Here is a 16,673-nt window from a genome sequence, read left to right on the forward strand (position 1 = left end):
ATCAAACATTCAACTGCTACTCAGTAGTATGTATCTAATACCTAATATATATATATCATTCCAATAACTTGTATATAGACTCATACTGCACTATTCCACATCATAACTTTATTTCATTTTTATAACTATTATTATTTTTGTATTGCTCTTGCTCTTATTGTTATTATGTTATGTTATTATGTTGCATTGTTGGAGAAGCCTGTGACATAAGATTTTCAACTGCATAATTACTCTGTAGCTATGTCAGATTGACAATAAAGAACCTTGAACCTTGAGAGCAGCTTCCTACACAGAGGGGGGAACATGATGTGTGTTCAGTTCCTAATTCACCCACTAGGTGGCAGGGGAGATCCTGAGATGATGTGATGAAAGTTTGGTGAAAACACAATCTGAAGAAGAGTTGAGAAAAGTAAATAATTCTTTACATGACTGCGTGTGTGTGTGTTACGTTTTTTTTACATTCTGTATTTTTTATGTTTTTCTTTTACTCTGAAATCAGTTCTTCTTCCATCACTGAGCATGCGCAGTGTGTGCAGAAGTTGTTGTGAAGTGGGACGCGACAGGAATACCCGGGTGGGGGGTGTTCCTGAACCTCGACCCCGCAGTGACGTCACACCTGTCCGCGCGCTGCCTGCCTCACACACAGGCTGATCTCAGCTCTGTGACCGGCGGACTGTGAGCCCCTGGAGAGTTTCCTTCCAGAGACGCTACAACTGCCAGAGTCTGGGTAGGTGTGTGTGTGTTTGTGTGTGTGGGGTATGTGTGTGTGTGGTGTGTGTGTGTGTGTGTGTGTGTGTGTGTGTGTGTGTGTGGTGTGTCTTTGTGTGTGTGTGTCTATGTGTGTGTTTGTGTGTGTGTGGGGTATGTGTGTGTGTGTGTGTGTGGGGGGGGTATGTGTGTGTGTGTGTGTGTGTGTGTGTGTGTGTGTGTGTGTGTGTGTGTGTGTGTGTGTGTGTGTGTCTTTATTATATTGTATCTTTATATAATGAGCACATTTTGACTTGACATGTTTGAGATGTTTTTATTCCATTGTTTATTTGTATTTTATTGGACCTTTTACTTCTTATTTTCATATCTTTATTTGATACTTTCGGTGCACATGTGCAACAAGAATGCATTCTAACTTTTACTTCCTATAATTCCAATTATTAGGGTCTGAGACCAGAGGTCGGTGAAGACCCTATTGTAAACGCTCGCCAAGTGCCAACCCTGCCAAACATACACAAAACAGGGAAAACGACCGGCAAAAGCACCGAAAATGTTTCCGAAATCATGGCGGCAGATAGCGCGTGCGAACCAAAATGCCTCTTGGAAGTGTGAAAAAAACATACAGGAAGTCAGCAATTTTTTATTTGGCGTTTTTCCAATGCCAAATTCAAAATGGCCAACTTCCTGTACGCCCTCCGTACTTCAGAGATCTCCTCCTAGGGATTTTATCCGATCAACTTCTAGTTTGGCGGGTAACGTCTCGAGACATGGGGGAGGAAAAGTCATACAAATCTCAACTTTTCCCCGCACGGCGTAGCCGCGATGTGGCGCCGATATTCACGTTCGCTCGATGCTAGGCGATCCCTCGCCATGGAACACGATGATGTCATAACTCCAACTGACATGCTCAGAACGCCGCCAAACATCACATGATGGTTGGCACTGCCGCCCTGAACAGCTCTACTTCAAATCTGAGGTTTCATAAAGTGCCGTTACCAAGGCAACAATGTCGCTCTAACTCCAATGGACACGATCCTATCGCCATCAAACTTCACATGTATATCATTGGTCCATGCCTTAACAGCTCTACGCTATATCTGAGGTCTCATCAAATGCCATTTCCATGGCAACGCATCCCTCACCGTAAAACACGATATTGCTTTAACTCCTATGAAACTGGTCAAAAAGTGGTCAAACTTCACATGTGTGCTAACAGTCCATCCCTGAAGACATGTACATGTCATTTTTGAAATGTTGTCAAATGCCGTTGCCATGGCAACACAATGCTCGCCACGAAACACGGTTTTCTCATAACTCCAGGGAACATGCTCCAAACGGCCCAGTACTTCGGTCCTCAAGACATCTAAGCTTATTATGGGGTGTCATCATATGCCGTTGCCATGGCGAAGGATCACTCGGCATCAAACAAGATTTTTTTGTTACTGCTGTAACTCCTATAGACATTGTGTGATCGGCCCGGATCTTCCCACGTTTGGGCAAGTCTTCGTGATGCGTCGACGTGCGGACAACAGCGGACCTGCGCGGAGACCCGCTCATCCCTGCTTGCAGCTTTATCTTTTTATCCAACCATGTACCCCAGCTTTTTATCTTTATATAAATTCTCCTTTGCTTTTTTTTCACATTCTTACATTCATCCATGTTAGTGTAAACATGTTATTGTTGTATTTTTTTTATTTCATTCACTAAAGTGTGTGTGTGTGTGTGTGTGTGTGTGTGTGTGTGTGTGTGTGTGTGTGTGTGTGGTGTGTGTGTGTGTGTGTGTGGTGTGTGGTGTGTGTGTGTGTGTGTGTGTGTGTGTGTGTGTGTGTGTGTGTGTGTGTGTGTGTGTGTGTGGTGTGTGTGTGTTGTGTGTTGTGTGGTGTGTGTGTGTGTGTGTGTGTGTGTGTGTGTGTGTGTGCAGAGATGAAGGGGAGGCTCCTGCTGGTGTCTAACTCCACCCTGCACGGCAGCGGGTATCTGGACCACTGTCAGGAAAACATCTCACACTTTTTCGGACGGTACGTTTCCTGCAGCTCTTCCACTTCTCATCACCTGATCACTTTTATTTTCTAATAACATTTATACTACATGTTGACCTTTAAGGCTTTGTATATGATGGAAACATTAAAAGACTAAAAGACTAGAAACAAACAAACATCTCAAAATAGAAAATAAAACAGAACTAAAGAGTAAAATATCTACAAAAGTTGAGCACGAAAGATAAGGCTGTCCGACAAGTACACACTACGAAGAGCCTAATCACAGCTAACACTGTAAAACACATTATGAATATTACTTAAAGTGTCAGCTTGGATGTAAACGTGCCTCTGTACAGTTTTAATGAACGTTTGTGTTTGTGTTTTCCTCAAGAGATGTGAAGAGAGTTCTGTTTGTTCCTTACGCTCTCCACGACAGAGACGCCTACACTAAAACTGCCAGAGACAAGTTCAACAGTCTGGGTAGGTGTGTGTGTGTGTGTGTGTTTTGAATAGTATATGAAGGTATTTTGTGGTGGATTTTCCTTTTTTTTCCTATATTTTAAAAAGTTTTCTCTTTTTATATTGTCCATTTATTTTCTTTGTTTTATCCATGTATTTTTCTGTATTTTTTCTCCCTATGCATTTCCAGTTTTTTATGTCTATGTATGGATTTTCTAAGTATTTTCATTGTGTTATCCTGAGTATTTTTCTGTATTTTCTAGGGCTGTCAAGTTAACGCGTTAATAACGCGTTAACGCAAAAAAAAATTAACGCCACTAATTATTTTAACGCGATTAACACATGTGTATTTTTTGTCCTCGGCCGCCGTAGTTTGAGAGCGCATCGAGTTTAAAATACCATCGACAAGCTGATGCTGACAGCCCCGCTCCTGCCGCCCGCTTGTGCCCGCTTGTGCCCGCTTGTGCCCACTTCCACGCTCACTGGCAGGCCCGGACTGGCCATCGGGAGGGAGTGTGTATGTGTGGCGCGACTCGCGCGAGCGAGGCACACCTTACGTGTTGTTGTTGTTGTTAGCATCTGGTGCTAGCTAGTGGGACATTGTACGAAAAGTCAGCACACTCAGCACGGATAGTACGCGCAACATGATTGCAGCATCCAGGCAGCTCCCGTTGGAGCATATATGCCTTGAGACACACACACACACACACACACACACACACACACACACACACACACACACACACACACACACACACACACACACACACACACACACACACACACACACACACACACACACACACACACACACACACACACAGTATTGTATGATAGAGGTTCTAGGTTGAATTGAGGCGAATATTTGTAATGTTCAGGTTGTTGTGTTTAATATTCATGAGAATATTTGTCATTGTTCAAATGATAATAAACAAACATATAAAGCATATTTGTCCACTCATATGTTGATAAGAGTATTAAAAACTTGAAAAATATCCCTCTAAGGTACATTTAGAACAGATAAAAAATGTGCGATTAATTTGCGATTAATCGCGATTAACTATTTTAATCGACTGACAGCCCTAGTATTTTCAGTTCTTTGGTATTTTCTTTCCTATGTATATTCTTTGTTATATTAAATATTTTCATGTATTTTCATGTATTTTCATGTGTATTTTTCCTTTGTGTCCGTGCATTAGTTTATAATAAATGAAATGATGTTATTTCCCACTGATCCTGTGTTTGGCCCCTGCAGGTTACGAGGTGGACGGGATCCACGAGGCCCCGGACCCCGTCGCCGCTGTGAGGAAGGCTGAGGGGATCTTTATAGGTGAGGAGCAGCTGACGTACCTGTGGACGTACCTGTGGACTTACCTGTAGACGTACCTGTAGACGCACCTGTAGACGCACCTGTAGACGCACCTGTAGACGCACCTGTAGACGCACCTGTAGACGCACCTGTGGACGCACCTGTGGACGTACCTGTGGACGCACCTGTAGACGCACCTGTAGACGCACCTGTAGACGCACCTGTAGACGTACCTGTAGACTTACCTGTGGACTTACCTGTGGATGTACCTGTGGACTTACCTGTAGATGTACCTGTAGACGTACCTGTGGACTTACCTGTGGACGTACCTGTGGACGCACCTGTGGACGCACCTGTAGACGCACCTGTAGACGCACCTGTAGACGCACCTGTAGACGTACCTGTAGACTTACCTGTGGACTTACCTGTGGATGTACCTGTGGACTTACCTGTAGATGTACCTGTAGACGTACCTGTGGACTTACCTGTAGATGTACCTGTGGACGTACCTGTAGATGTACCTGTAGATGTGAATGTCAGTGTGTGTGTTTCAGGAGGAGGAAACACTTTCCGACTTCTGAAGAGTCTCTATGACAACAAGGTGCTGACAGAGATCAGGAAGAGAGTGCTGGAGGTGAGAAACTCACTCACTCACTCACTCACTCACTCACTCACTCACTCACTCACTCACTCACTCACTCACTCACTCACTCACTCACTCACTCACTCACTCACTCACACTTTACGCCCCCCTCCCCAGGATGGTGTCCCCTACATGGGTTCCAGCGCCGGCACCAACGTGGCGACGGTCAGCATCAACACCACCAACGACATGCCCATCGTGTGCCCGCCCTGCTTCTCCGCCCTGAGCCTCGTCCCCTTCAACATCAACCCCCACTTCCTGGACCCCGACCCCCACAGCCGCCACATGGGGGTGCGTCACAAAACTCAATGAGCAAAAACCCTATTTACTTAATTATTTTCAGCTTTTTGTAGTTAATAATCTACTCACCGGTGTAGGGAACCTGGTCATGTTGAGTACCCTGACGTTTTATCAGAATCAGAAACAGGTTTATCTCCAGGTGGGTTGACACGTACGAGGATTTTGACTTGGTGTCGTGGTGCATACATAAAAGTCAAACAGAAATGTAAAACACAGATAGAAAACTATTTTAAGAAAACTATAATAACATATACAAAATATAGTAAAATATAGCAGTATTTACATTGAAATAGAATGAATAAAAATATGTGCAGTTATACAAAAACAAGATATTGTGTGCATTAATTATGATAGAAATGTATAGGGTCTCCAGCACATAGAAACTGCCGGATGCTAACCTGCATATGTTGGGCAATTTGCACAATTAGCATAATGCAGTTATGGCTTGGACAATTTTGTAGTGTTTTTGGACGTTATTGAGGATGTTGAATACATTTCTGACATTTTTAGCATCAAAAATGTCAGTTTTAAGTCCCCTAAAACTTTCAAATGGACCCAAAATTAATCTAAATCAGCCCAGCAGCTCGGTGAAACAGAATCAGAATTAGTCCTGCCCGCTGCAGGACATTTACAGTGGCATAGCAGGTAAAAAAAGCTAAGCTAACTAACTAGCTAAGCTAACTTATTAAATATAGAGAAGAAAAGCACACATTAGTCATAGAATAAAGACAAATAAGTTCACATCCGTGGCTCAACATGAGAAGCAGCAACATAAAAAAAGACACATAAGGTGTTGAGGCGTTATGCAAATCAAGTTCTCATCGCACCGTGGATTGCAACAGAAAGTGTCTGCATTGCAGCAAAGTAAGAATACTCTATAAAACCCTCATTAGTTGACTATTTTCTGCTTTACAGTATTAGTTAAGTTGTCTCCTATGATATAACTCAACTGCATCCTCAAAAGACGTTCTACGGATTACAGTTTTTTTATGTGAATGCTGAGAACTCTTCACACCATATGTTCTTCTCCTGTTAAATCTGTATTGGCTTTTCCCCCCACTCTCCTGATCTCAGTGTTCAAATGTTCAGCTCGATTACGAATCGACGGCTATTACTCCCGACATTCATAACTTTCATAACACAAGTGTCTTTGAGCATTGGGAAAAGTGTTACCCATAATTCACCCACATGTTTGTATTTAGTTCAGCGTTTCAGCATTCACACCGCAATTTCTTCAGGAATCGTATCCTCTAGTTCAGTGGTTCTCAACTGATGGGTCGCCCGTTTCGAGTGGGTCGCAGATGTGTGAGCGAAGAAAAAATAATTGAAAAAAACATCATTTCTTTTTTTGGGAAAAAAGTCAAGCTTTTATTTTGAAGGCCCGATGTTCTAACGCTGTGCATGCAGTAGGCGTTGGACTGGAAGTACCGGAGACCATAAACGGTTTTGAAAACTTCTGTCACGTAGTGATCATCTTCTCAATAAAACATCTTTGCTGATGTTTTTTCTAGTCTTCTGGCCAATCAGAATCAAGATGGTTGCCGGAAGTCCCCACGGAGAATAACTTAGCGGTAGAACTACTCTTTATACATCCATGGGTACAACTTCAGATACAAATGAACACATAATGAAATATGACCCCTGGTTTGATGATTGACAGGTCACAGAACAATGGGGGCTATCTACCCTTACCCACAAAGTAATTCACAGACTCTCTCCTCTTTGCTCTTCTCTCTGTGAGGAGCAGCAAGCTGTCAGAACAAAGTGAAACACAAACAATGGCATCAAATATTATTAATATGTCGGGTAGCAATAGATGTATTTATGTTCTCCTCAGAGTGTACCAGAATGCGTAGTTTATATGTTAGTATTTCTCTTCTGGGGTTTGGTTTTCAGCATGTGGGCCTTTTTGTGTTATACAGTTCAGCTTTGATTCCATCATCTCATTAAACCTTATTTAAAAGCGTACTTTAGTTCTGTGAAGGGATATAAGGGATATATGCCCTGTACTTCACTTTCATTCATATTGTATGCTGCAAAGCGTACGATATTACTGCACGATTTTTTGTTGAATAGATTTGAGTGGTTCAAATGTCGGGTCGCGATCTATTGACAAAGGAAAAAGTGGGTCCCGAGGCCGGACCAGTTGAGAACCACTGCTCGAGTTCCTGTCGCCTCCTTCCTGTGGTTCCTCTCTGCAACGTGAGATATACTTTATGACTTTACAGCAAGTGACTTAGAGTTTAAATCATAAACGACTGATAAAAGCTAGCAACTGATAAACCCTCAGCCAATCAGAGCCAGCTAGATTATCACAAAGAGTTCAGTGTTGAGACGCTCAGCGATTTACTGCAGGCTTCTCTATAAACCTCTGGATTAAAGTCCTTCTTCACATCACTGAGCCTCTGCAGCAGCTCAGGGAGCGACACTAAGTCAAAATACACCAATACAAGTACAAGTTAAAACCCTAATTAGTTCATTATTTTTAGAAGAATGAGTACTTATATATATATATATACTTAGAGTACGTACTTTAAGTATATTTGGACTTTTGTACTTTTACTTGAGTAACATTTTGAATGCAGGACTTTTACTGTAACAGAGTATTCCTACACTCTGGTACTTCTACTTTTACTCAAGTACAAGATCTGAGTACTTTTACTTTTACTGAAGTACAAGATCTGAGTACTTCTACTTTTACTCAAGTACAAGATCTGAGTACTTCTACTTTTACTCAAGTACAAGATCTGAGTACTTTTACTTTTACTGAAGTACAAGATCTGAGTACTTCTACTTTTACTCAAGTACAAGATCTGAGTACTTCTACTTTTACTCAAGTACAAGATCTGAATACTTCTACTTTTACTCAAGACAAGATCTGAGTACTTTTACTTTGACTCAAGTACAAGATCTGAGTACTTCTACTTTTACTCAAGTACAAGATCTGAGTACTTCTACTTTTACTCAAGTACAAGATCTGAATACTTCTACTTTTACTCAAGACAAGATCTGAGTACTTTTACTTTGACTCAAGTACAAGATCTGAGTACTTCTACTTTTACTCAAGTACAAGATCTGAATACTTCTACTTTTACTCAAGACAAGATCTGAGTACTTTTACTTTTACTGAAGTACAAGATCTGAGTACTTCTACTTTTACTCAAGTACAAGATCTGAATACTTCTACTTTTACTCAAGACAAGATCTGAGTACTTTTACTGAAGTACAAGATCTGAGTACTTCTCCCTCCTCTGGTAATACTTGTGTACTTTAACTACTTGTAGTGTTGCTCCCTGAGCTGCTGCAGAGGCTCAGTGATGTGAAGAAGGACTTTCCAGAGGTTTATAGAGAAGCCTGCAGTAAATCGCTGAGCGTCTCAACACTGAACTCTCTATGATAACCTAGCTGGCTCTGATTGGCTGAGGGTTTATCAGTTGCTTCCTTTTATCAGTTGTTTATGATTTTAACTCTAAGTCACTTGCTGTAAAGTCATAAAGTATATCTCACGTTGCAGAGAGGAACCACAGGAAGGAGGCGACAGGAACTACTGCTACGGTTATCAAAAATCAATGCAGCGTCAGCAAATGGAAATAGTTACAGTTCAGGCTGAATGTACTGTCAGCCCTTAGAGAAACACTACATGCTGATTCGACATTAAAACAGATTCCAATTTGGGAAATGATTTGGTTACAGCAGCATGTTTAAAATGTAATAAAGTAGTATATTAATGAAGAAACATTTCAACATTTGTGGAGAAAAGTCAAAATGCTCCATCAGCAATAGAGAGGTAGAGATATGTACAGCCATTAGCATGACTGTTGTCTCATTATACTATCTTGGTTATTACTCAAACAGGATGAATGTTTTCTGAGTGTTAAAGTTATTTGTAAAAAGGGCTTCAGAAATCAGCTATGTTTACTCTCATGAGCCCGAGGTGACGTTTTAAATAGTATTTTCTGTGTGACCAGCAGACGACAGATAACCAGTTTACTGTGATTCAAAAAGGATTCAAAACACAAAATGTCTCTTAAAAATCATTAAAAAGGTGCTTCTTATAACGGGAAGCTTGCCTGAGTGTCAAACAAACGTTTATAGGCGCTTTCACACCGCAGTACTTTTCCCACAAAGGTTCATGAGAACTCTTTAGTTCTCATGAACTAAGTTCAGATCGCGTTCACACCGGAATAAGTCCCTGAGGGAGGGTTAGGCAAATGAGCCGCTGACGTCACTTCTTCTTCTTCTACTTTGGGTTTACTGGCAGGCCGCAAACAACTTCACGGCGTATACTGCCGCCCGGAGTCCCCGGCCGGAAGTCCCCGGAGTTGGGGCCTGGCTTCAGTAGAAGCTGCTGGGACTCCCAGCAGCTTCTACTGAAGCCTTCCGAGTAAATCGCCAGAACGCCGACACCTCCTCATCTCCACCGCTCCCATGTTTTCTTTTGTGTTGCCATAAGTTAGTCTCTCTGCGTTTGTGCGCTGGGCTAATGCTAATAATGCTAATGCGAGGATAATAAAATGGCGGCTTCACAAAACCTTTTGGGAGTTTTACGGGGCGTGGTTTGCAATCCGCCCAGCCAATCAGAAATAGGAACCTTTTTCTTCTCCCACGAAAGTACCTGCTCTCTAGCAGGGACTGAAAAGGGGGTAAAAAAGGTTCTAATGAACTAAGTTCTAGTTCCGGCTCTTTTTGGTGTGAACGCAACATTTCGGAACTATATCGGAACTAAAGTGGGAAAAGTACTGCGGTGTGAACGCGGCTATTGATACTTACACGTTTAGTTCAGCAGGATAATCTCCATATATTAACACCACTTAAACTCTAATGCTAACTTTATACTGGCTGTTTGAATCCCTCAAAGCATTATGGGAAGTGTTGTTTGTGTTGCTTTTGTGCAGGAGAGCAGAGAGCAGAGGATCACCCAGTACCACGAGGAACCAGATACTCCAAGTGTCCTGGTGAGAATGTATTCCTCATTTCACCTGTAAATAAAAACTCAAATCTTCTTCCATGATTACAGGTTTTTATAAATACATTTCTACTGGCCTCACTGCCTTTTTAAATAACTGTTTTGCTACCATCAATTCAAGTCAGCACTTCCTCCAAAAGTGTTTGACATTAAAAAATACTCCAGCAGATCCATGTTACATCATTTCCTCGCCTTTATAGGTGTGCTTTTATTGTGAAAGATTAGCAAGAAGTGTCAGTGATTTCAATGTTCATACGGAAGAGGATTAGGGCCACATGTGGACATTTTAAACATCTGACCAAAGGTTTTTTTAGTTCTGAGGTTAATCTCAGGAATCAGAGAAAAAAGTCAAAAATCTGAGAGGGATTCAGAGGGAAAAAGTCAGAATTATAAGAAAAATATAAAAAATTCTGACATATTTAATATTCTCAAGAAAAAAGTCTGAATTCTAAGAAAAAACTTCAAATTCTGAGAAAAATTCACAATGTTATATGTGTCCCTAATCCTCTTCCGTAGATTTGAAATAAAATTCCAATTATTGAAAAAATGAGGATTCTGATGGTAAATCTGTGTAAACTATCAAATGCAAAAGGTTAATATGAAGTTAATACAAAATTGGTGTAAGGACAGAACTAGAGCTTTTGGAAATGTACCATATCAGCCATTAGTGCACAATATATCTAATGTTATTTACTGTCAGTCGGCCGCACACACTGTTCGCCGGCCAAGAAGGTGAAATATATTATTTGTATGACTTTTTATTTGAGGATTTACAGAGATGTTTTGCCTCGCCAGGGTCTGAGGGAGGGGTCTCTGCTGCTGGTGGAAGGAAACAAAGCCACGCTGCTGGGAACCACCAGGGCTCGACTCTTCACCAGGTAACACAAATGGAAAAACCAAAATGTGAAGAATAAAATCTAATTCTGAGAAGAAATTCAACATTTTGAGAAAAGATTTCGGGAAAAAAATAAAACTGTAAATTCAAAAGCAGGACTTTAAGGAGTATTTTCACATTGTTCTGAATATTTTTACTGCAGTTTCTGTGTATTTCCATCAGCTGAAAGTACATCAGTAATAATTATCATGATGCGTTTGTGTTTTAGGGGAAAGCCTACGGTGGATTACGACCCAGGAAGTGACCTCAGCTTCCTGCTGACACATTGACCAATCAGAGGGAAGCAGGATGTGAAGCCCCACCCTTACATTACTCAGATTGGCATTTTGGTCAAAACTAAATAAATATCTTAAATCCATTGTGTCACTGTGCAGAAGTTTTCTGATTTAAGTTAAATATAATTTGACTTGTAGATTAATTGAATATATATTCTTTGTGCTACTTTATGTGAAGCTAGTTTAAGCAGCGGATTAGCTTAGCTTAGCATAAAGACTGGAAACAGGCTCTGTCACAAAGTTGAGAAAATGCTTCCAACAGATACGAGTGGTGATGTTCCCCTCATGCAAAAGTATTTCTTTAACAAAACCTGAAGTAAATTAAAAAGAAAACTTATATTTTGTAATAAATCTTTGTGATACAAGAGGAGAAAAAAGTTCTGACAAAAGTCTGAATGCTAAGAAAGGGAAAATTCTGAATTCTGACAAAAGAAATCTGAAAATAAAGTCAACAATTTGAGAAAAAGTCAGAATTGTAAGAAAAAAGTCAAAATTCTGAGAACAAATGAAAACTTCTGAGAAACAGTCTGAATTCTGAGAAAAGTCAAGAAAGGGAAAAAGTCCAGATTCTGAGAAAAAATAGTCAACAATTTGAAAAAAAAGCAGCAAAGATTCTGAGATAAGTCAGAAAATTGAAAAAGGTCAAAATTCTGACAAAAGTCAACAATTTGAGAAAAGTCAGAATGCTAAGAAAGAAGTCATAATTCTGAAAAAAGTCCACATTCGGAGGGAAAAGTAAAAAAGGGGAAAAGTCCAGATTCTGAGAAAACAGGAATCCTTTTATCTGAAAATCATTATTCCTCTGATAAACAACATAGACAAAGGAGAAAAATAAATGTGAACAAATCAGTTTATTTCAGTTTACAGGTGAAATCATCATCTTATGAAAAAGTTATTTTTTAGGTGAAAGAATACATACATCAAAAATACTCCTTATATTCTCCGGGCAGAAAGAAAGAATTAAATACAAAACAAAGGTAAAACAAACCAAGATTTTTTATTGTTAACTGATTTTCCATCTTATTTAGACTTTGAACTCTTTTCTATAAGGGCCTTTTTTTTTTAATGACACAGGTTATGAATAATTTCTAACAGGATATGAAAATGACACGGCATAGAACCACATTTCTTTCCCGTATCAAGATAGATTTTCCAACGAGATGTCAAACGTTATTAATCGTTATTAAAGGCAGCTTATACCACCTGCACTACCTTTAACAGTGACGGTGCGTCCACACGGCAGCGTCGCGTTGAAGCTTGCCGGTGGGCGTGTCTGGCGTGCGACCAACAACCAATCACATTAATGTCCCGCCCCGGACACACAAGCATGCGGTTGGATTGGGTAGAGCTTGTACTGGCATATCATTTGATTGGCTGGCGCTTCCGTCGACGCTTGAAAAGTTGAACTTTTCTCAACTTTCGAAGCGAGCAACGGAGGCAAAAAGCGAAGCGACGGAACCACAATGCAGTTCGGCAAAGCGTGACGCCACCCCAAGTGAATGGGAAGCGTCTCCGTTGAAGCACGTGATGCTGCCGTGTGGACGTACCGTTAAGGCCCTTGAAATATAAATTGCATATTAATCGAAGTTATTAATACCTCTGTTTTTAAATCCACCAGTGGGGTAACACATTCAGAAAACCATTGACATCATGTCAGTCAGTGTTTCATCTAATTTACGCTGCTCTCCTGGAATATTTAATTTGAAATATAACCAGGCGAGTGTTTCACATGTTGTTTAATCGTCTCTCCTCGGTGTGTACGGGCCTTTAGCCACGCGTCTATTCTCACTCCTGAAAACACGCTAGGTGACGACAGACATTTTACTAAATTACATTTTTTGAGAATATTTTGAAGCGACTGAGTTGAAGCGACTTCAGTCCTGTTGAACCTTGATGGACATGATGGAAATAAAAGTCTTGAAAAGTTTGCGTTTCAAATAAATCTCTGTTCGATTGACCTCCATCTCGATGCAAACACTTAGAGGAATTGATACATATGTGTAAGCAAGTAGACATTAGTGCATGTTAAACATCTGCGGGGGAAATTAAGTTTCAGGACGAAATTTATTGGAACAAAAAACACGAAAGCAGTGAATAACAATTAACAACTAAAAAACACACACTGCGATTTAAGTGTTCCTGTGGAGTGATTTCACTGTGATTGTTAATTCATGAAGCTAACCCAATATGGGTAAATTCATAGCCAATTGTTTTGTTTTTCATACATTCGCACACAGACATAATAAAATGGCAACCTGCTTTTTCGCATTTTCACTATCAGAAAAAGCTGCCAGATACAACTCTTAAATCTGAGGACAAATAACACTATTACAAAAACAGCAACAGGTAACAGGTGTAAAGAACAAAGGAGCCTCAGTGCAGGAAAGTTACAGCTGACTGACAGGTGTGTTAAGCCCCACCCCCTTAGTTGATGTTGCTGCGCTAGTAAACGTTCTTGTTCACCTGCACTATCTTTAATGTCCAGCAGGGGAGGACTTTTCTGATTGAATTGAAGTCTATGAGAACATTTTCTTTATTTACCTAATTTTCCTGACGAGTTCAGGGTCTCAATAGCTAGATTTAAGTCTGGTTCAACACAGCATGATTTTCATTATGGTCCCATTTAGAGTCAAATACGATAAGCTGGGTATGCTACTTGTCCGTCAGGTTAGAGACGTAGCCTCTTGTCTAAATGTGTAGCCTTTAACAGGTTTTTAAATATACTTGTCATGGCTACATGCTAAGCTAAACAAAAGCTCCTGTTAATGCAGACTCTAGCTAGCTAATGTTACCTGGAGTCTGCTAGAGCAGGACAAAGCCGCTAATATTAACATAAAAGTTGATAGCATCCCAACTTCAATGAATGAATGAGCCAAAGCTAATGCCGTTAGCTCATGACATGCTAACTCTTTTCATTGAAAGTAAGGCTTGGTTTCTAAAGACAGCTAGCTGGACATGCTAACGATTGAGCAGTTTAGTAATGAGCTGTTTACCCGTAACCTGGAAAACTAAGAATATATGGAAGTTGAAAAATGCTCCACTTTAAGGAATGTGACTCTGACGGACCTGTCGTGCCTGGCTGTGATTGGACGTCACCATTCAGGGGGGCGGGTCTTATCCAACAGTCAATTTTACAATTTACAAACTCATCACTTGCATTGATTTTCCACCCAAACATAAAAAATACAAAATAAAACATATTGAAATGAGCTGGACTCAATTTAGTAATCATCAGCAAGTTTTTTTTAGAAAAAATACATAAAATAAAATACTGAAAAGACACAAAACCAGCATCCCCAAAGCAGTATTGACACCAATCACACCCCCCCCCCCAAAAAAAAAACACACAAAGTAAAGTAATATATCAGGGGAAATATATTAATGTAACACTCCTTATCCATATCACACCATAGCAAACTGAACCATCTTTATCCAAAAATAGAGCGCTAATCCGGCGCTATCCATTTTATTTATTGCTAACGCATCATCATATTGCTGTCTCAAAATATATTTTAAACTTCACTAATGTTCTCATTATCTTATGAGAATAAAGGCCATGACCACAGTCCTCGGGTTGGTCAACACTCATTTGTATTTTTAATAACATTATCCTCATTTTAAATAACGTTGTTTCCATAAACGTACAAAAATATTGCATTGGAACAGCGACGATTTATTGGTGATTATTGACTTATAAACAAAACGTATCCTCTTAATTCATTCTAGAGCTTTTATTTTAGAGCTTTTATTAAATCACTGTTTTTTTATTGCTTTCAATATTTTCCATGGAAGAGTTTAGCTCTTTAAGGAAGCTAACAGAGATAGCTTCACGGCTAACGTCCTTTAGAAACTAGCTTCACTACAGGCTCCAATCATTTCACAAAACAGTGTTGTTGATCGGGGTTAAAAAACAAATGGCCTATCAGCAGTTCTGGACTTTCTGGGCAACGAGCGCCAACAGTTTCATCTTTCCGGGGTCAGAAAATGTGCAAAATAAATATCAAGCCACACACTCTGCAGAATACGTTGGAAAACAACAACTTTTTGACCCATGATGCGTTCAGAGACTTCAGTCAAAGGGAGAAGGTGGACAGTTTGGAAACTACTCTTTCCAACTGCTAGTTAGCTTAGCATAACAACTGTAAACAATGGGAAACAGCTAGCCTCTGACTGATCCAGCACTTCTTAAACTCATACATTAATTGTTTAATGCTTGCAAAAACCCAAATAAAACAACGGTAAATACACAACCCTCTGTAAAAGAACAATTCCTGCTTCAACAGATTTCAGATTAACATCATGTTTATTATCAAGATATTAAGGTCAGCTGCACAGTGCCAGGCTAGCTGTTTCCAGTCTGTATGCTAAGCTAGGCTAACAGGCAGCTAGCTTTAGTTCCATTTGTCTTTTGGCACAAACACAACATGATTACTAATTTAAAAAAACTCCAGTACCGTTTTTCTGCCCCTGGACAGTGAATACAGTGAAACCTGAAAGGACGACCTTTGACCTCTAGGCGTCCGTGTTGCCGTTCTCCTCCGGCTGCAGCTGCTCCTTCTCAGTGCAATCCTCCTGGGGGGGGCGCACTCGCTTAAAGAAACCCAGCTGAGGAGCAAGAGAAGAAGAAGGAGGTTTGTTTGTGTACAGTGGGAGAAGTATTAGGATCTGGTACTTGAGTAAAAGTAGAAGTACTCAGATATTGTGCTAGAGCGTCTCCAGCATTAACTCCCTTTCAAAATAAAAGCCTGGCTGTGTTCTCACCTTGTACATGATGAAGATGAGCAGCGCCAGCAGCAGAAGACCCGCCAGAACCGCCAGCGCCACCACCCAGCCGGGCACCGCGGTGGGGGGCTCCGTCACCCACATCACCGACACACTCACCTGCACACACACACAAATACGGGTCAATGTGAACTAAAAGGACACTTCTCCCCAAACACGTTTTTTGCATCGTTAGAGGGACACCCCTTTCCACTTGCTCCACAAATATATGTTGAATATCAAAACATCTATTTTTAACCGTAGAACATACATCTCACTTAAAATGTTGAATACACAAAACACAACTCAAAAGACAACAACCTGAGACCATGGTGCACACACACACACACACACACACACCACACACCACACACACAC

The 16,673-nt window shown here is 40.5% G+C and overlaps 2 protein-coding genes across 2 annotated transcripts in view; one reads left to right on the plus strand and one right to left on the minus strand.

Moving 5' to 3' along the window:
• Positions 1-504: 504 nt before the first annotated feature.
• Positions 505-11,620, plus strand: si:dkey-69o16.5 (uncharacterized protein LOC100149419 homolog). The gene is made up of 9 exons (XM_034150277.1): positions 505-727; positions 2,630-2,726; positions 3,079-3,167; positions 4,402-4,476; positions 5,010-5,089; positions 5,216-5,389; positions 10,294-10,353; positions 11,160-11,242; positions 11,468-11,620. The coding sequence occupies exons 2-9, from the start codon at positions 2,632-2,634 to the stop codon at positions 11,526-11,528; spliced, it is 717 nt and encodes a 238-aa protein (XP_034006168.1). The 5' UTR covers positions 505-727; positions 2,630-2,631; the 3' UTR covers positions 11,529-11,620.
• A 746-nt stretch (positions 11,621-12,366) lies between these two features.
• itgav (integrin, alpha V) overlaps positions 12,367-16,673 on the minus strand; it is a 48,804-nt gene continuing 44,497 nt past the window's right edge. The window contains 2 exon segments of the mRNA XM_034150278.1: positions 12,367-16,139; positions 16,296-16,415. Of these exon segments, the coding sequence (XP_034006169.1) occupies positions 16,047-16,139; positions 16,296-16,415 (213 nt within the window). The 3' untranslated portion in view covers positions 12,367-16,046.

Source organism: Trematomus bernacchii, unplaced genomic scaffold (genome assembly GCF_902827165.1).
Source record: "Trematomus bernacchii unplaced genomic scaffold, fTreBer1.1, whole genome shotgun sequence".
Classification (NCBI taxonomy): domain Eukaryota; kingdom Metazoa; phylum Chordata; class Actinopteri; order Perciformes; family Nototheniidae; genus Trematomus; species Trematomus bernacchii.